Source organism: Pongo pygmaeus, chromosome 2, assembly GCF_028885625.2.
Source record: "Pongo pygmaeus isolate AG05252 chromosome 2, NHGRI_mPonPyg2-v2.0_pri, whole genome shotgun sequence".
Taxonomy (NCBI): Eukaryota; Metazoa; Chordata; class Mammalia; order Primates; family Hominidae; genus Pongo; species Pongo pygmaeus.
Genome location: NC_085930.1, coordinates 73302446 through 73323357, shown reverse-complemented (window position 1 = coordinate 73323357; position 20912 = coordinate 73302446). Strand labels below are relative to the sequence as shown.

Here is a 20912-nt window from a genome sequence, read left to right as displayed (position 1 = left end):
TTTTGGATGGGCACAGACTTCCAAAGAACGGTGGAGGAATCCCCCACAGGTAATCTCTTGTGACTTGATGTCTTTGGGGCTTGCTTGCCTTGGAAAAATCCACTTCACACCACAAAGATTCTCCACTTAGCTTGTGCACCAGCAGATTCCTTTTATACAGAAGAACCGGAGGTGTGTGGAACTATTTAAGGTTACTGCTGTCAACCAGCAGTGGCTGTCTGTCCCAAGCCCTCTGATTTCTTAGAGCTAGAAGGTTTGCCACTCCTCCTGTTAATAAGGGACAAATGTAATCCCGGTTATGTTGTCCTTGGACTTGTTATTAATGTCCTTGTAAATTCTCCTCTGTTTTGGTTTGATTGTCAAAGCTGAGAGCTCACCTTCCTCCCACAACTCTGTTTTGTCACAGAGTTATTTTTCTAGACCAGGGGTTAGCAAACTACAGGCATGGGCCGAATCTAATCCACCACCTGTTTTGAACAGCATGTCAGCTAAGAATGGTTATTACATTTTAAAATAGTCACGTAAGTACCTACATAATGTCCTTGATATTCCCTCTCTACGCACAAAGCCCAAAATATGTGCTGCCTTGCCCTTTAAGAAAAAGTTTGCTGACCTCTGTCTAGCCCGGAACCAAAAGCTAACATTTACAGAGTAATCACTGTCTAACACTTCATGTGACTTTTCTCATTTAATCTTCATAACAATCACATGAAGTGTGCACTTTTGTTATCTCCTTTTCACGGATGAGTAAACAGCGACACTGGGAGGCTAAGAAATGTGCTCCAGGTCACACAGCCAGGAAGTTGGAGATCTGGGATAAGAGTAACGCAGTCAGGTTTGGGGACCTGCATTCCTACCTGCTACCCTCTCTTGCCTCTGAAATGAGGTGATGGCTAGGAAGACTTAGGAAGACTATTGTGGGCTGTAAGAATGAAGGATGATTTCCAGTTGAGAAATTCTTGTTCTGTTTTTACTCTCTTAAATGTTTGCTTGTTTAGAATTGGACAAAATGGCCATGGGTTTTATAGAATTGGCTTATTACGGAATATTTAACTGTAAAATACTGAGTTTATGCTATTAATGTATGAATCACATAATCCAACCATGTGAAATGCCAGGGAGGGTATTATCCCCATTTTGCTGATGGGAAAATTAAGTCTGAGGTTAAAAATTGTACTTGAGATGATAAAGGAGTTACGACAGGCACAGTTGCTCTAATGTATAATCTAAGGAGATTTCCACTTTGCCATGTGAGTTGATGGCAAAAGTTAATGTCTAATAGGTTGGACAACTTAAAAAGGTGAACCCAAGAGGGAAAATGACTACTCAGCATCAGTGAGGAAGTCAGCCCCTGTTCTGTTGTCAGTCCCTGTTTTTATTTTTAAAATTTTTATTATTTTTATTTTTTGTTAGAGATGGGGGGTCTCACTATGTTGGCCAGGCTGTTCTCAAACTCCTGCCCTCAAGTGATCCACCCAAAGGGGTGGGATTACAGGTATGAGCCACTGTGCTCAGCCCGTCCCTGTCTTTAGAAGTAGGGGGTTCAGAAGTTTCAGTCCTTGCTAGATAATGGACTCGTGGATGCCTTCTATTAGCCTTCACTCTGCAGTGCTCCCTCCCACCCAAATAAGATCTTCACTTTCATCAATGAGCATAGACAAGTTACTGGCTTCTTTTCAGTGTCAGCAGTGCATCCCCTCAATATTTACCCACAACAGGTCCCCAGCAAACATCTTCTGACTCCCACATTAGCAGGAGGTGTTGGGTATAGGAGAAGCTGGTCTCCTGGCCCAGCAATCAATGCTTTCATCTGTCTCCTCCCACACAGGCCGAAGATACCAAGATGCAAGAGATAATGAGGTTGGCTCATGAATTTTTGCAGAATTTCTGCGCAGGCAACCAGCAGAATCAAGCTTTGCTACATAAACACATAAACCTGTTTCTCAACCCAGGGGTAAGACTTGAGGCCAATCTGCAAATCTGCAGAGGGAGGAGGGCAGGGAAAAGGGAGGAGGAACAGCTTGTTCTTTGGCTGTTGTGGCTTCTGGGGCTTGTTATAGTGCAACATTCATTCCAAAGGGGAACATTTTCATCACTTATCAGGAGGACATAAATACTCATCTTTTGGGGATGGGATGGCAGGAGTTGGGGAGGGGAAAAGGAGGAAAGTGAGATGGATAAAGTAAGATACGTGTCTATATTTTCCTAGTCAAGTCCTTCATTATATCAAACTTCAGCAATACAGAAGTGCTAAATCTCTCTCCTGCCACATCCTACTGAGGTCATGCATAAAGTTTTCTGTGGCTATGTATACGTATATAATATTTCCATATCAAACATATCTGTAATACATCTTAGTTTGTTAAATATATTTCTTAAAGTATATTAAATGTATTATAGGTTTTGTAAAGAAAAATGATGCCACACTCTATGCATTGTCTTGTGTTCTGCTTTTTTCACTTAACACATTATGGCTGCCTTTGCAAATCAGAGAGATATAAATTTTTCTCATTCTTTTGATGGCTAAATGACATTCCATAGAATGGCTGTAACTTTTAAAAAAAATTCTCATCTTAATGGACAGTTAGACAATGTCTGATTTTTAACTTTGTAAACAATACTGCAAAGGACATCTTTGTGCATGCACACACTCACTCACTCAGTAGTACTGCTAACACTTTCCAGAAAAAGGATTGCTGGATTGTAGGATAATATAGGTTGAGCATCCCAGATCTGACAATCTGAAATGCTCCAAAATTCAAAACTTTTGAGTGCCAGTGTGATGCTCAAAGCAAACACCCATTGGAGCATTTCATATTTTAGATGTTTGGATTTAGGATGCTCAACCAGCAGACTATAATGCAAATATTCCCAAATCCAAAATGTGAAGCCCTTGTGCTCCCAAGCATTTTGGATAAGGGATACTCAACCTGTGTTCCCTCAGTGTCATGTTAAGAGAAAGAAAAGTCAAAAGATAAAAAGATTAAAGCCTCCACCTCACCCCAAATATAAAACTCAGTAACTGTGGGTAAAAAGTGAAAAATAAGCCTTCTAGAAGGTAACATGAGAATCTTCGTGGCTGTATGGTAAGCAAAATTTTCTTACAAGGTATGCAAAGAACACTATTTTTGAAACTTGATAAATTGGACTTCTTTTAAGAACTTATGTTTGTCCACTGACACCATTAAGAGCATCCAAAGGGGAGGCAGAGAATAAAAGACATTTGCAGTGCACGTTCTCAACAAAGAATTCATATGCAGAATGTACATAACACACTCAAAAAAGTCACTAAGGAAAAAGTTGACCTTCTTTTAAAAATAGGCCAGGCGTGGTGGCTCATGCCTGTAATCCCAGCACTTTGGGAGGCCAAGGCAGGCGGATCACTTGAGATCAGGAGTTTGAGACCAGCCTGGCCAACATGGTGAAACCTTGTCTCTATTAAAAATACAAAAATTAGTTGGGTATGATGGTGAGCACCTGTAATTCCAGCTACTTGGAGGCAGGAGAATAGCTTGAACTCAGGAGGTAGAGGTTGCAGTGAGCCGAGATTGCACCACTGCATTCCAGCCTGGGTGACAGAGCAAGACTCTATCTCAAATAAATAAATAAGTAAGTAAGTAAGAACGTAAAGGCAAAAAACTTGAACAGACACCCTGTTGGAGACGATATCCAAATGGCCAATAAATGTGACAAAGTGTTCAACATGATTAGACATCAGAGAAATGCAAATTATGTTTAGCCACAATAAGATGTGGCTAAAATTTAAAAGACTGGCAAGACTAAGTGTTGCCAAGGATAGGAACAGCTGGAATGTAGAATGCAACTTGATAACATATTTTGAAAGCTGTCAGTATCTTCTAAAGCCAACATACTCATACTTTGTGACCCAGCAATTCTGTTCTTAGACCCAAAAGAAGTATGGGTTTAAGTTCACCAGAAGACATGTGTAAGAATGTTCACAGCAACTCTAGTATTTATAATACTAGTAATGTTACTATCTATTAAAACTGGATCCTACTCCAAATGCCCTTCAACCATAGAATAAAGATATTGTTATATATTCATGCAATGGAACTTATGTATCAGTGAAAAAGAGTGCAAGAGGTTTAAGAACAGGCAAAACTAATCTGGTTATACAAGTCAAAATAGTAGTTAAATTGTGAGATAAGGCGTAAAGGAGACCTATTTTGTTTCTTGATCTGGGTGCTCAGGGTCCCTTTATAATCTATTCATCTGAATGCTAGTGAGTTGTTTACTTTTCTCTATGTTTATTTATATGTCAATGAAAAAAGCTTACTAAAAAGAAGGTAGTACAGAAGCAAGAATGAGAGAAACATATCTTCATGGGTTTAAATGCTTCCCTTGTGTGTGTTTTCAGTGGGCTCTTCTTTTTCTCACTTTTTAATCTGTTCTATCAGCTTTTTGACTCGTCCCTGTGCTCTTTTCCTCACTCTTGTGCCAGATCCTGGAGGCAGTAACCATGCAGCACATCTTCATGAACAATTTCCAGCTTTGCAGTGAGATCAACGAGAGAGTTGTTCAGCACTTCGTTCACTGCATAGAGACTCACGGTCGGAACGTCCAGTATATAAAGTTCTTACAGACAATTGTCAAGGCAGAAGGGAAATTTATTAAAAAATGCCAAGACATGGTTATGGCCGAGGTGATTGTTATATATTTCTGTATACCTCCATCTGGTGTTCTGTAGAAATTTTAAAATTATTTAATCTTATCTGTATGAACCTGCACCCTCTTCAGGAGCCATACAGAAGGACAGAAAGTAATTCTGTGTGCATATGTGTGTGTCATCTCTTGTGTGAGCTTAAGTTGTAGATATAGGAAAGAATCTGATCTGATATTTCATAGCAACCAATTTAAGGAAGGATGACTTGGATATTTCTGACAGGGAACAGAAAGAGGAATAAGGAACTGAATTACAGGGAATGGAGATAAAATGTAGTCAGGACCCGGTGAGCCAGAACAGCTTCCATTCTTGTGGATTATGAATTTTAAAAATTATTCACCCAATTAATTAGATTGAAAAAATTTTGCCTGATGTTTTTTGAGGCGCAGTTGGTCTGTGGAATCAAGGAAAAGTCTTACTTGGTTTATTATGAATTCACTTTGATTTACAATCTTGTCTACGTATATGGTTCCATTGGCAGGGAGGGTAGTGTGATTAAGAGTCGGGGCCAACGTGGTGGCTCATGCCTGTAATCCCAGCTCTTTGGGAGGCTGAGGCAGGAGCATCACTTGAGGCCAGGAGTACAGGACCAGCCTGGGCAACATAGTAAGACCCTTGTTTCTACAAAAAATTTTAAAAATTAGCTGGGTGTAGTGGCATGTGCCTATAATCCCGGTTACAGAGGAAGATCCCTTGAGCCCAGGATTTTGACGTTGCAGTGAGCTATGATGGCACCCACTGCACTCCAGCCTGGGCAACAGAGTGAGACATTTTCTCTTAGAAAAAAAAAAAAAAAGAGAGAGTCGGCTCAACCTGGGATACAAATGTCACCTGAGCCCCTTCACTGAACGGTGCCATGAGATACATTACTTGACCTCTCAACTCCTCAGTGAGCTTTTCTATAAAATGAAGATACAGCAGATTTCACTTTAAAGAGTTGATATGTGGAGTAAATGAGATAAGATGACATTAATGCCTAACACTTTTTGGAAGCCTGTCATACTCTAGGCACAGTCCTAAGCAATTTGTCTATAATAATTTATTTAATCTACATAGCACTGTGAGTTAGCTATTGTATTTGTCCTGGTTTCACAGATGAAGCAACTGAGATACAATGAGGTTAGGAAGTTCATCTAAAGAGTTTATCTTGGTATCTGGTATCTAACAATTAGAGCTCATAAAGATTAGTCATTAGTAAGTATTGACCATGTTTATTTTGACTTCTGTGCCAGCCCTTTCTGGTTTTTTGTACTTCATGTACTGCTGATGAAATTGATTTATTCTTAAATAGATTTGCAAGAAGCCACATCTTAGGGGACAAGTTATAAACAGGAATACCTCAACTTTTTGAAGAGTAAGTATGGAGAGGAAGGCATATCTTAATTAAAAGTAATTTGTGACTGAAGAGATAAGATGGTAGATGAAAGAATTGTAAAGGGGATACATTGTAAAGCATAAAAATAAGATGGAGGCAGGGCACACTGGCTCGTACCTGTAATCCCAGCACTTTGGGAGGCCGAGGCAGGTGGATCACCTGAGGTTGAGAGTTCAAGACCAGCCTAGCCAACATGGGGAAACCCCATCTCTACCAAAAATACAAAATTAGCCAGGCGTGGTGGTGCATCCCTGTAATCCCAGCTACTCGGGAGGCTGAGGCAGGAGAATCGCTTGAACCAACCCAGGAGGTGGAGGTTGCAGTGAGCCAAGATCACGCCATCGCACTTCAGCCTGGGCAACAAGAGCGAAACTCCATCTCAAAAAAAAAAAAAAAAAAAAAAAGATGGAAACATTTAAAAGGAAATATCATAGCCTAATTGGTAGGTATGGAAATACAAGTGCAAGCTTGCAATCTCTATTTCCACTTGACACATTAATGCTGGTATGCAGACTTTCTTTTCCCCTAATAGCTTTTTAGGGCCAGTGTGGTATTTCTCTATCTGTAGACTAAAATTATGATGCTGAAGATTTCTAGTTGTTCAGTTATGTAAATGAATGAAGTCAAAATAGGTAAGACTGATTTGGGAAGATAAATGCTAACAGAACCTCTCTCTTTCTCTGTGAATAGATTTTTTTCCATGCTGCCCCACCCCTGCAAGCTTGTAATCTAAACCCACCCTGTTCTTTATGTAGCTGGTCAATTCAGGAGAGGATGTCCTCGTGTTCTACAACGACAGAGCCTCTTTCCAGACTCTGATCCAGATGATGCGGTCAGAGCGGGATCGGATGGATGAGAACAGCCCTCTCATGTACCACATCCACTTGGTCGAGCTCCTGGCTGTGTGCACGGAGGGTAAGAACGTCTACACAGAGATCAAGTGCAACTCCCTGCTCCCGCTGGATGACATCGTTCGCGTGGTGACCCACGAGGACTGCATCCCTGAGGTGAGTGAGCCCAGTCTGACTGTGCCCTTCTCGTTGCTATGTGGTGTGTGCAGTCATGGCTCACTGGGAGACATGGTAGTGGCTGGCCCGGGGGAGCCCTCACGATTCTGAAAGCTGCAGCTCATTTTGTAGTGGGATTTCAGTTCCCTAAAACATTTTCTCAAGCATTGATTTTGCATGAAATGAACACGGGAGAAGTTAGTCATTCCTTCTTTATCTTTAAGAACAGCGAGGAAAAAAGCTTCAGCTCTGTGGAACTAATTTAGCCTGTTAAGCAAAGGGTATGTGACCTGAATGAACTTCTCAGAAATGTGACGAAGAGTAGGTTGAGATCTAGTTCATGTGAATGTAAGACTTAGTAAGTTAATTCTGTAAAACAAAAACCCTTATTGCAGAAATAATGGCCATTATAAAAAATTTAGTAACTACAGACAATCAATTAAAAAACAATAATGAATACCTAAGTTTTGAAGTTAATCCTTCCAGGCTTCCTTTTTTCCTACTCATAGATTATATTGATTAGTAGTGAAAAACTGGATTATAAAGTATATATTTATGATATATAAAGTATATTATAAAGTATGTATTGTATGTTTTACAATGTGTAATATTAGCTTGTAGTACACATTTATATTACATTAAATATATATGACATATATCATTTATATTATGTTTTTAGGTTTTTTTGAAAAGCTAGTAACAGTCATGTGTCGCTTAGTGGTGGGGATATGTTTTGAGAAATGCATTCTTTGGTGATTTCCTTATTGTGCAAACATCATACAGTGCACTTACACAAACCTAGATGGCACAGCCTGCTACACACCTTAGCTATATGGTACAGCCTCTTGCTCCCAGGCTACAAACATGCACAACATGTGACTGTCTCAGTACTGAAGGCATTTATAACACAATTGTATTTGTGTATCTAAACATTGAAAAGGTCCAGTAAAAATTGGGTATTATAATCTTATGGGTCGCTGTTGTGTATGAGACCCATCATTGACCAAAATGTCATTATTCAGTACCTGACCATACTCTTTGAAAAGTTCAAATATCAAAGACTGTAAAGGGGTAAACCATGAAAAGTCTTATAATCTGTTTTCCCACTCACCCTACAGAAAATAATTTATTATGTTCTTGTGTATTTTTCTAGAATTTTGCACATAAACACATACAATATATATACTTTACTTCCCCACCCCCTTTTTTAAAATGCAAAAGATGATACTCTAGGTACACTATTCTGTACCTTAACACTGTAACTTCTTTTCATATCAATTCATAAAGAGATGCCAGCTTTTTTTTTTATAGTTGCATAAAATTCCATTGTATAGATGTACTGTCATGGCCCTTTGTAAGTGTGGAACTAATTTATGATATAATGAGATAATAATGAATAATTAATCGCTGTAATAAGAAAGCAATGAGATTGCATTCTTTTCACAGTCTTGGCCACAGTATGTTATCAAACTTTTGGGTTCTCATATATCTGGCAGGTGAAAATGGTCATTTCAACATAGTTTTAATTTACATTTCTCTTGTTATGGATAAAGAAGGTAGAGTTATAACTAGTATTAGGGATGAGAGAAGCACAGTGTTATAAGAAGCATTAGTTTGTTTTTTACTCATTTTTATTTGAAATACAACGGAAGTGCAAAAAAGTACATAAACTCAATTGTATACTACAAGAACGATAGAATGATTATAAAGAGAACATTTTTGTAACTGCCACCCAGGTCAAGAAATATGCAAAAACCTCCCCCATTCTCCTTTCCTGTCTTCACCTCCCCCAAGGGCTGTCTCCTGAGGGTAACCACAAGCTGATTTTTATGTAATCCTGCAGTTGCTTTTCTGTATACATCCCTCAACAATATAGTTTAGTTTTGTGAGGTTTTGGACTTCTTCTGTGTATCATTCCATGCCTTTTTAAGTTCAGCTCTGTGTTGTTAAGGTTGATCCACCCTGACATGTAGCTTTGGAGCTCCTTTGCTTTGGAGCATTCCTTTCTATCATGGCACCATGATAGGTTTTCCATTCTTCTACTGATGCTCATTTTAGTTGTTTCCAGCTTCTGGCTGTTAGGATCGTGCATACATCCTGGCCCAAATGTGTACACTTCCGTCCAGGGTGTGTGGATAGTCAGAAGTGGAAGTCCTGGATCATAGGAGGTGCATTTCTTCAATTTGATGTGATACAGTCCAGTTGTTTTCAGCATGGTTGCTCCAGTTACCATTCCTCATCCCAACCCTGCTAACATTTGCTATCATCAGATCCTTTATTATTTTTTTCAATTTGATGGTTGTATAATAGAATCGTATACTAGCTAAATTTTTAGAAGCTTCATGGAGATATTTACAGATATGATTCACTTGTTTGACGTGTACAATTGAGTGGTTTTTAATATATTCCCAGAGTTGTGCAATCACCATCACAATTTAGTTACAGAATATTTTCATTACCCCAAAAAGAAACCCCATGCCCATTAGCAGTCACTTCCTATTTCCTGCCAACCCCCCTAATCCTAGGCAACTGATTGTCTTTCTGAATATATGGATTTGCCTATTTGAGACATTTCATGGAATCATACACATATGGTCTTTTACGACTGGATTTTGTCACCTACATGATTTTTCTCAAGGCTCACGCAAGTTGCAGCATGTATCAGCACTTCGTTCCTTTATGTTGCTGAGTAATTTTCTATTCTATACATAACACCACGTTTTGTGTGTCCATCAGTCAATTGATGGGGATTTGGATTGTTTCCGCTTTTTGACTATTGTGAATAATGCTGCTGTGCACACTTGTGTACAGGATTTTGTATAGACACATGTTTTCATTAACCATAGTGGTTTTAATTTCTATGTCCTTGCTTCCTAACTGAGGTTGAGCCCCTTGCCGTGTGTGTGTGTGTGTGTTTTTTTTTTTTTTGACATTTGATATTCCTTTAAGAAATATCTGATCCAGTTTTTTGCTTACCTTTTCTTTGGGGGTGTCTCTCATATAAGCATAGATCTAGGGGCATTCTTCATTGGTACACGCCTTGCAGATATCTTGTCCCAACTTGGGCCCATTTACCTCTTGAACGGTGCCTTTTTATGAACAGAAATTCTTAATTTCAAGTAGTCAAACTTGTCCCCGTTCTGTGGTCGGAGGTTTTGCCTCATTCTTTACCTTGAGGTCATGAAAATATTCTCTTCCAAAAGCTTTATGGTTTTGGATTTTATAATTGTGAATTTCAAATGTCAGAAAATCATAGAAGTAAGACTTGGCAGTGGGGAATGGGATGACCATTTTCATCTGTCCTTCTTGCTGTGAAGTTGAAGCAGCTAATGAGTTCCATACGCACCAAGACAGTTTTTCAGAAAAGCTTCTTTCTATCTGACAGGTTAAAATTGCATACATTAACTTCCTGAATCACTGCTATGTGGATACAGAGGTGGAAATGAAGGAGATTTACACCAGCAATCACATGTGGAAATTGTTTGAGAATTTCCTTGTCGACATCTGCAGGGTAAGGCTTTTGGAACTAAGGAGGCAGAGTTCGAGAGTGAGAGAGGTGTGTGTGTGTGTGTGTAGCATCTTTGTGCACACATGAAGAAAACAGCTGCAACATTTTTACTCTAATCCGTGGCATGAAGAGGCACTTGTGACTTTCTTCTCATGTCTCCTTTCTTCCTTTTTTTTTTTTTTTTTTTTTTTTTTGAGATGGAGTCTTGCTCTGTCACCTAGGCTGGAGTGCAGTGGCACAATCTCAGTTCACTGCAACCTCTGCCTCCTGGGCTTAAGCAATTCTCCTGCCTCAGCCTCCTGAGTTGCTGGGATTACAGGCACCTGCCACCATGCCTGGCTAATTTTTGTATTTTTAGTAGGAACAGGGTTTCATCATGTTGGCCAGGCTGGTCTTGAACTCCTGACCTCAAATGATCTGCCCACCTCAGCCTCCCAAAGTGCTGGGATTATAAGCGTGAGCCACCACACCTGGCCATTCTTCCTACTTTTTGCTCTTAGCTGAGAATGGATGTTATTTATCAAGCTGCAGGGAAGAGAGGTTATTTCTGGTTTTCATGTCATCCGTGTGGATTGGTTGGTGAATGATAACCTGGCCATATTAAAATTCAATTTGTAAGGATTTATTTTCCTTGGTAATATGTCTGTGCTTGAAGGGCACTTCCCTGAGCTTGAGCATTTGTCTCCTGCAGTCTGGACTTGAGGATTCTGCAAAACTCTTCACCTTCCGTTTACTGCTTTCCTGGCTCAGCCTCAAGAGTGGCCTTCAAGATACTTGATTTGGTTTTGCATTGAGCTTAATATTCATGCTAAAGCCACAAGACTGCCACATAACAAAGCATACCACAGATTTAAAATGAGTTTTGTGATGGTGGAATTTGGGGAGCAGGTAGATTAAAAGATTCTTTAGAAGATAATTGTCAGATACATCCCAATTTCAGAAACATTGTGATGTTAAAAAGGTGCATTGTAGAATCCGAGAATGTGGTATTTTCTGCTTGACTGTACGATTACTAGTGCGAGACAAGAAGCCTGTAAGAACTTATTTTCCTTCTGAGTGAGAACCGTATTTAGTAATATTTGGTCAGGTGTTGGTTTCACAGACATATTTTTAAAAAAATCTCAAACTCCTCCTAGTTTTTTAATCGCATTAGCCTAGGGATTTTGGCTTGGAATGGCAGGCCTGCTTTATTTCTTTAAATCAGTGCTCTGTGAAATTTTCTGTAAAGGACCAGATAGTAAATATGTTCAGCTTTGTGGGCCATTCATCTCTTTCATGACTACTCAGTTCTGCCCTTCTAGCATGAAAGTAGCCATGGCAAGTAGGTTTGGCTGTGTTCCAATAAAACTTTATTGATAAAGTTTTTTTGGATAATTACTTTATGGATAAAGTTTTTTTGGATAATAAAGATAATTACCGGCCCTGATTTTGCCGATCCTTGCATTAAATTACTTAGAAATGCTGTAAAATCAGTTACTAATTTCATTCTTTGAATATGTTCTCAAGACTGTCTAGTTTTAAGGTCAGAACATGAGAGTCTCTTAGAACACTTGATTTTTATGTCCTTCATTCTTTTCAGCATAAGTAATTTTATATCTTAAATTATAGAACTAATGAATTCAGTAATAAAACTTGATTTTTAAAAAAATGTGCTAACCCTCTCAATGGCAAATCTTATTCTAGGCAGCAGAATTAAGTAGAGTACAGGTGAAATCGTAGGTGTCTCCTCACCCCAAAACATGTATAGTCAGTTATTCTGAAATATGGCTTGCTATTTTGAACAATGTGGTGTATTGCTAAGATTTTAATTGAATGGAAGATTGTTGTAGGATTGGAGATGGTCAGGCCAGGTGTGGTGGCTCACACCTGTAATCCCAGTACTTTGGGAGGCCTAGGTGGTCAGATCCATTGAGTCCAGGAGTTCGAGACCAGCCTGGCCAACGTGGCGAAATGCCATCTCTACTAAAAAAAAAAAAAATACAAAAAATTGGCTGGGCATGGTGCTGGGCACCTGTAGTCCCAGCTACTTGGGAGGCTGAGGCACGAGAATCGCTTGAACCTGGGAAATGAAGGCCACAGTGAGCCAAGATCATGCCACAGCACTCCATCCTGGATGACAGAGTGAGACTCTATCTTAAAAAAAAAAAAAAAAAAAAAGTGTTGGAGACGGTCAGGTCCACAGGACCTCAGTAACATGTTTGACTATTTGGATGAGGAAACCACGGTCTAGACCCGAGGAATGGATTGCTCAGGAGAGCAGTTTTCTTTTAGGGGAAATTTAAGACACCTGTAGTCACTATGCTTCTTACTGCTGTTCAGGGTTTTGGATTTTCCAGACACACGCAGGAAGCTGCAAGTGGTGGCCTTGTTGGTCTCATACCCATTTTAATGTTTGTGATTTTGCATCATGATATCCAAGCTGATCTGCTTCTCTTTTTTTCATGATGTATATTTTATTATTATGATTCCTTAAGGGGAGAAATATTGGCCAGCAGGCCTTTACCTTTCATTTGTTAAAAGTAACCCACAGGAGGGAGTTGCAGATTTCTTAATGTTTGGTGTAGGTTTTGATTAATGCTTAACATACCCACTTGTCTTCCAGGCCTGTAACAACACTAGTGACAGGAAACATGCAGACTCGATTTTGGAGAAGTATGTCACCGAAATCGTCATGAGTATTGTTACTACTTTCTTCAGCTCTCCCTTCTCAGACCAGAGTACGACTTTGCAGGTAAGAAATACCAACGTCAAGCAGAATGTTCACGATACACCTTCCACAGTTGGGCTTGATGTGAATTTGGGAGTGAGCAACTGTAAATGAACTGGTCTGCAAAGCATTAATAAAAGATACATTTCTCTTGGTGGAAGATAGCTTTGATGGGATTTCTTGGGTAAAGAAGTACCTGGGGATATTTTCTTATGCTGGATGGTTCTGTTAATTGTTGATTTTCTCCTTAAAATCTTTTCTGCTTTTTTTGTCCTCCAGTCTTCTCCTTCCCTGCCCTCCAATCCTAGAGATAACATTTATAAAACACCTAGCACAGTGCCTGACACAGAGTAGGTGCTTTAATAAATGGTAGCCTGTGCTATTTCTGTTAGACTATAAGCTGCATGAGGACAAAGTTATGCCTTATGTGCATGGTCATGTCATATACTACTCTATCCCTTGTACCTGGCATTGTGACTGGCACCAAGTTGCTAATTTGTTGAACAAATGAATAAATGAGACTCAGGAGAGTGGTAAAGACCAGAGATAAACATGTACTGGTTGAAGCCTTAGCCAGGAAAATGAAGTGGTGAATGAAAAGGGAGCTGGAGAGAACACAAATAATGGAGGATGGGATGTAAAAGAGGCAGAGGAAGGTCAGGAGTTTTCATGCAGGCAGGATGTGATTTGGGAGTCTGTGGGACCTCAGGAATGAAGAAAGGGGAGGATTTTAGGAAAAAAGCAGATGATGAGCCATCATGTCCTTTTGCTCTTCCAAGAGGTTGAGTGAGCTGATGTCACCTGTATTAGTCCATTTTCACGCTGCTGATAAAAACATACTCGATACTGGGCAATTTACAAAAGAAAAAGGTTTAGTGGACTCACAGTTCCATGTGGCTGGGGAGGCCTCACAGTCATGGCGGAGGGTGAAAGGCATGTCCCACATGGCAGCAGACAAGAGAAGAGAACTTGTGCAGGGAAACTCCCCTTTATAAAACCATCAGATCATGCGAGACTCATTCACTACCATGAGAACAGCATGGGAAAGACCCACCCCACGATTCAGTTACCTCCCACCAGGTCCCTCCCACAACATGTGGGAATTGTGGGAGCTACAATTCAAGATGAAATTTGGGTAGGGACACAGCCAAACCATATCCCACCAGATGGCCCCTTGCATTTGGATAGTTAGTAGGCAGCTACTCTTATCCATTTAATCATCTTTTGTACACGGAGGTGTCAAATAGGAGCAGATCAGCTGTTCCAGGAATAGGGTTCAGTGGAATTTATAGTCAAGAGACACTGCTTTCTTTGAGCTGGGCTATTGGGTTCTCATCCCAAATCCAGCACTTACTGGCTAATAGGGCGGGCAATAATGCACTGCTTACTTCACAGGGTGATGGTGAAGGCTAAATATGTATAAAGTGCTTAGCACAGAGCCTGGCATGTAGGAAGTGCTTGGGGTAAATGACCATTCTCATTGGGCCCTTTGAGTTAGCTCCAGAGCTAACAAGCAGCCACAAAACTCAGGGACTAAATCCTAGGTTTCCCCTGCCAGTTTCCCAGGCTGCCTCTGCTCCTGTCCTCTATTAGGAACACAGCTTACTATCTTGGGTGGCTGCAGGGAATAGGACAGAAAGTACTTCCTGAAGAAGGCAATGAGATTCTGGTTCCCAGGTGAACTTCATGGAAAGAGCATGGAGGTTTGCCATCAGAGACTCTTGCAGTTGACTTCCTGCTTTGCCATCACTTCTCTTTTCTTTTGGATAATTTCTTTTATCCTTGCTGGGCCTTTGTTTTTCATGTGTGATGGGAAGGTAATTCCAAGTCACAGAATTGTTCACTGAGGCCTGAATGAGATCATATGTGAAATGTCTCACACATAGCATGCCCTTAATAAATGGAAATTATCTGAACCATGTTTATCAGGGAGGTTCTGAATTTTTAATTAATCTTTTTTATTTTCTTAAAATAGATTTCCTTTCTCCCCTGACGCTTTCTTTTTTCTTTCATCTCAGAGACCTCTTTGGGGGTTTTCAATACTTTTTTCTTTACTATATTAACTTCCGCTGTTTTTAGAGGGGCTATGCAAGTTGTCTTCTCCGAAACGAAAAGACCAGTTGAATAGCGCAGCATACACGCTATCTATCTTTGCCTTGCTGGTCCAAAGCTACCCTTTGAATGGAGACCAAAACTATAATTTTTTAGTGTACTCAGAAAGTCAGTGTCAAATTGATTCAGTGGATGTTTGAGTACTCTTACTTTAAAATGAGTATAAATTTATACCTTTGTAGAAAGGAATAGATTTTCTCATGTAACTTCCAAGTACTCATCATAATAAATGAATATTTATAAAGAGTAACTATCCGAATTATCTTTATGTCATTGAAGACCTTGCCAGAAGTAAAGAAGTAGCATTCTAGGTGAGATCCACTTATCAGTTTGTTTTTGCTGATTAAAAACATGGGTTCTACTCAATGGATATAATGTCTGGAAGGAACTTTGGGGTCAGTCTGCCTCAATCCACTTATTTTATACATTGGATGAAACTGAAGCTCAGAGAGGTGAAGTAATTTGCCTAAAGTCATGCAGCTGCTTGGTAACTGGATAAGAATACCAGTCTTTGAACTGTGGATCCATTGCTCCTTCTTGTGCTCAAACTTAGTTAAAATAGCATCAAGTTAATGCATTGCCCTAAAATGCTTCTGAGTTGCTCTCCCTTGGCTAGGTAACTTATGGAATTTAACTCTTATTCAGGCATCCCCTCTCACGCTTGCCTCAGGGTCCATTAACAAGGCAATGTCTATCTCTGATCTGGGGTCCAGTGGTTCAAGACAATGTCTATCTCTGATCAGATCATCAGTAGTCTACAAATAAAAATCTGTTTTTCACATTGCCTCTTTTGGCTTCTTGCAGACTCGCCAACCTGTCTTTGTGCAACTGCTGCAAGGCGTGTTCAGGGTTTACCACTGCAACTGGTTAATGCCAAGCCAAAAAGCCTCCGTGGAGAGCTGTATTCGGGTGCTGTCTGATGTAGGTAAGATACCAAGTCAGTTTGGATATACATGATGAAAATGAATTGTCTAACAGTAGTAAGGCTGACATTTATTGAGCACTCATTACAACTCTTCTAAAGTTACACAGACAGGAAGTTTCAGAGCCAGACCCAGAACCAAGGTCTTCTTGATTGCTGGGGTTCTTTTTTTACCTACCAAGCCAGCATTTCCTAAAGGAAGAGCCAGTGAGTCCTAAGTCAGATAGGCCTAGAAAAACAAGCTTCCATGGTTGTTAGGCAATTCTTTGGCAAGTCACGATACATACAGCTTATTCAAGGCCCTGGGAAGTCCCTCATTCAAGAAACTAATTTGTTTAATCCAGCAAATGTACTTGACCATATGGAAACTTTTTCCTGGAAAGCACCTGTCACATCCTAAGGAACACCCTTTCTCAGAAATGGTACACTGCTCCCTTCTTCCCCTTGAGGAGAAATGATTCTCCATTTCCTCTGTGACTCCCCTCCTGTCCCGCCTCTCATAGGCAGCCTTTGAAAGGAAGTTAGGAAAATTTCTTTTTCCTTCATCCTGACTTTATCAGACTCCATGACTTGACCCATTCCCCACCCCCTATTAATGCTGTGCAAAGAGGTAAGCTTCCTGCCTGAAGTTGAGAAGAGAGTTACCTGCCTGGAGTGGCCTCTTAGATCCTTGCAGACAGTAACAACAAGAGCAAGACAGGTGTAGTTCTCAGCATTATTTAGTGGCTGTCCAGCAAGTGTCAATTGTGTAGGTAAGATATCAAGTCAGTTTGGATATACCTTGGGAGATATGTATAATCTATTAGGACCTGTTGCCTGATTTCAGTAGTCTCTTGCCCAGTTCCTTTACTCTCATACGGTAGGTGTTGATGTCTTTTTATTATTGGTGTGGCCGTATTTCACAGTAAGAAATTAGGTTTTGGAAAATATATACACAACAGGTTCATTGTGTTATATCTTAGAAACAGGGCCCTACAAGGAAATTCCCAGATGATCCTATACTTTTTCCATACAGGATTATCTATCAAAAAGAATGTGCCTGGTGAACTAATGTGGAAGTAGAAAGCCAAATACCACATGTTCTCACTTAAAGTGGGAGCTAAATATTGGGTCCACGTGCATGTAAAGATGGGGAACTACTGGAGGGGGAAAGGGGGAAAAGCATTGAAAAACTACCTGTTGGGGGCCGGGCACAGTGGCTCATGCCTGTAATCCCAGCACTTTGGGAGGCTGAGACGGGCGGATCACCTGAGGTTGGGAGTTCAAGACCAGCCTGACCAACATGGAGAAACCCCATCTCTACTAAAAATACAAAATTAGCCTGGCATGGTAGCGCATGCCTGTAATCCCAGCTACTCAGGAGGCTGAGCAGGAGAATTGCTTGAACCTGGGAGGTGGAGATTGCGGTGAACCGAGATCACACCACTACACTCCAGCCTGGGCAACAAGAGCGCAACTCTGTCTCAAAAAAAAACAAAAAAAAACTACCTGTTGGGTACTCTGTTCTCTATCTGGGTAATGGGTTTGATCATACCCTAAACCTCAGCATTAAGCAATACACCTTTGCAGCAAACCTGCACATGTACCCCTTGATTCTAAGATAAAAGTTGGGAAAAAAAAAAAAAAAAGATGTGCTTGTTGAGGCCAAAGGAAATATAGGAGAAAGTCCTTGCCACAGAGGTTAGTTTTTGTTTAATATTTTAGCAAGTGGCTGACTTGACTAGTAGCTCAGTGCTCATTAGAGAGGGGAAATCTTTCCATTTGTCTTGGCAGTGATAAGAAAAAAGACAAGGAGAGTTGATGTCTGTGGAACGGTAAGACATGAAAACAGCACTACCCAGAGTCCCCTCTGTGTCTCTTGGGGATTGCTTCCTCATGACTAATACCACACCCAGAGCCCACTGTGTTAGTTGTTTAGCTTATGAGTATCCAAGGCATAGAGTTTCTAGCTGTGATGAGCGTACCCTGTGCATCCTGCTTTTTAATTGTTTATTATTTGTATTTTTCCAAATTTCCCACTTTCTGTATTAGACTGTTAGAAAGTTGTTGGCTGGCTTATAGTTTTTTTTCCCCTAAATTGTGTGTGTGTGTGTGTGTGTGTGTGTGTGTGTGTTTTTAAATGGGATTTAAATAATTGCTTCTCAGATTCCTCTTTGAGGATGTTGGAGTTGTTTTTACAATTAGATAGTTGAGTACTTTCTTTGCTTCTAGTGTTTTGAAGCATTGAAGACAGGAAATCGTTGTTTTTTGGACATTTTCCCATATGGAAAGGAATGATTATTAGTCTTAATTATCTTCCTTTTCAAAATCTTTTATTTTGGAATAATTTCAGGTTTATGGGACCGTAGCAGGGGTAATACAGAGAGTTCCCACAAATCCCTCACCCATTGTCACCGGTTGCCAGCATCTTACGTTAGCAGGGAACCTTTGTCAAGGCTAGGAAACTGACACTGGTACAGTGCTATTACCTCAACTCCAGACTCAATTCGAATTTCACCACTTTTCCCACTGCTGTCCCTTGTCATGCCCTTTTTCTGTTCCAGGATTTGGTCCAGGTACCACCTTGCGTTTGGTTGTCATGTCTCCCCAGTGTCTTCTGGTCTGTGACCGTTTCTCAGCCTTTCCTTGTTTCTTATGACCTTGACGGTCTTGACAAGTACTGGTCAGGAGTCCTGTAGAGTGTCTCCCACTATGGGTTTGACTGATGTTTGTCTCATGCTTAAACTGGAGTTCTCCTTTTTTAAGAGGAAGAAAGAAGCACCTATCCAGAAAGAGGAGTTTATGCCATTGTGAATGCTACCTTTAGGATTATGTTTGGGATAACCCAGCATTTTTGTAGATTGTTGAACAAACCTGAAAAATAACTAGCAAACGATTCATTGGCCAAACGAGTTCCCTGTCTTGATTATTCTTAAAATACACAAACACCTCAGTGACCCTAAGAAGCCATTCATTGAGGAAACCCATTGAACTTTAACTCTGACATGCCCTGGCCTTATGACCTGAGAGCATTTTAACATTCCTAAGAACTGCTTCCCCCCAGAATTCACACTGGGAAACTCTGACCTGAAAGATGGTAAAGTTGACTTGAGCTCCTCAGTCTTTAAGCTCAATACCAGGCAAGCTTGCCCATTCTGGGTGTGAAAAACCTGCTGGATGGGGACTAGGGCATTACGTCCATCTGTAGGGTGTCCCCCATAAAAGTTGTAGGCTCACGACTCATCTTTCTCCTGTGCAGCCAAGAGCCGGGCCATTGCCATTCCCGTGGACCTGGACAGCCAAGTCAACAACCTCTTTCTCAAGTCCCACAACATTGTGCAGAAAACAGCCATGAACTGGCGGCTCTCAGCCCGCAATGCCGCACGCAGGGACTCTGTTCTGGCAGCTTCCAGAGACTACCGGAATATCATTGAGAGATTGCAGGTAATGTCTGGTGTTGAGAGAAGTGATGCTTAGCCTGGCCTCAGGTGATTGCCACATACAGCAGTGCGTCCTTGAGCCAGAGAGCATCTAAGCTGGGCCGTAGGAAGATGTCAGTGTGGTGAACGAATAGTCAAATGTTATATATGTAGGGCCAGGAGTGGGAAGTTACTTAGGAATAGAAAAGTTCCTGAAAAAGTGATGGTCTTTAAAGGTTACTCCTAGATTTGCAGATTTCTTGGTGAAAAATTGGGACTCTCCTCTTATTAGAAGGAAATATTGAAGTATTACAGAGGATGTTTAGAGTAAGAGCATAAATGTTCCATTTTTCCCATCACTCTGGGATTATTTAGCCTCTTGAATCAGCAGGTGAACAAGGGTGGTGATATCTGAGAGAAGAATTTTACATCAGAATGAGCCAGATGAAAACAAAAGTATTACTTCCAGCTAGATTATATACTTTTTTCTTAGAATCTACCAAGACATCTGCTCTCCTTTTGTTAAAGGGGAGAGTAGTGAGTATTAGATGTTAAACACTTAAACATGCATCTTAACATTAACATATTTTTTATACAAGCACCTCAGTTGATGCTCTCACAGGTAGTACATAGGTCACAGTTTGAGAATCGCAGATCCTTTGAATGAGCCCACAAGCAGTGTTTAAGAGTGTAGTCTCAGGCCAGTGCCTGGGTTAAATTTAAATCCTGGCTCTGCCGCTTAGAAATGGTGTAATCTTGGGAAAGTTACTTGACTTCTTGGTCCTTCAGATTCTTAGTCTGTAAAATAGTAGCACCTACCTCATGGGGTTGATGTGAGGATTAAGAGAGTTGGTAATATGTCCCAGTTACCTGTATTTCGTGCAGCAAATCACAACAATTACCTTATTCTCTTTTGCTCTTCCGGAGGTTGACTGGGCTCCGCTAGCTATTTCTTGCTTAGAGTCTTTCATGGGGTTGCAGTCAGATAGTGACTGCGGTTGGACTCATCTTGACACCTTGCTCACTCACATATTTGGCAGTTGATGCTGGTTGTCAGGTGGGACCTCAGCTGGAGTTGTCAACTGAAACATCTCCATGTAGCCTGGGCCTCCTCACACCATGGCGGCTGGGTCCGAAGATGAGTGTGTGTAGAGAGAGACAAGTGAAAACTTTATTGTTGTTATGACCTAGTTTCAGAA

The 20912-nt window shown here is 40.6% G+C and overlaps 1 protein-coding gene across 11 annotated transcripts in view; it reads left to right on the top strand.

The window, feature by feature from the left end:
- The window catches only part of ITPR1 (inositol 1,4,5-trisphosphate receptor type 1), a 363735-nt gene that overhangs the window by 202980 nt on the left and 139843 nt on the right, over window positions 1-20912 (top strand). For all 11 annotated transcript variants that reach the window (XM_054482499.1, XM_054482497.1, XM_054482492.1 and 8 more), the window contains 7 exons: window positions 1829-1954; window positions 4463-4663; window positions 6815-7066; window positions 10452-10577; window positions 13177-13305; window positions 16198-16318; window positions 19554-19738. In XM_054482499.1, the coding sequence (XP_054338474.1) occupies window positions 1829-1954; window positions 4463-4663; window positions 6815-7066; window positions 10452-10577; window positions 13177-13305; window positions 16198-16318; window positions 19554-19738 (1140 nt within the window). The remainder of the gene's footprint in view (window positions 1-1828; window positions 1955-4462; window positions 4664-6814; window positions 7067-10451; window positions 10578-13176; window positions 13306-16197; window positions 16319-19553; window positions 19739-20912) is intronic.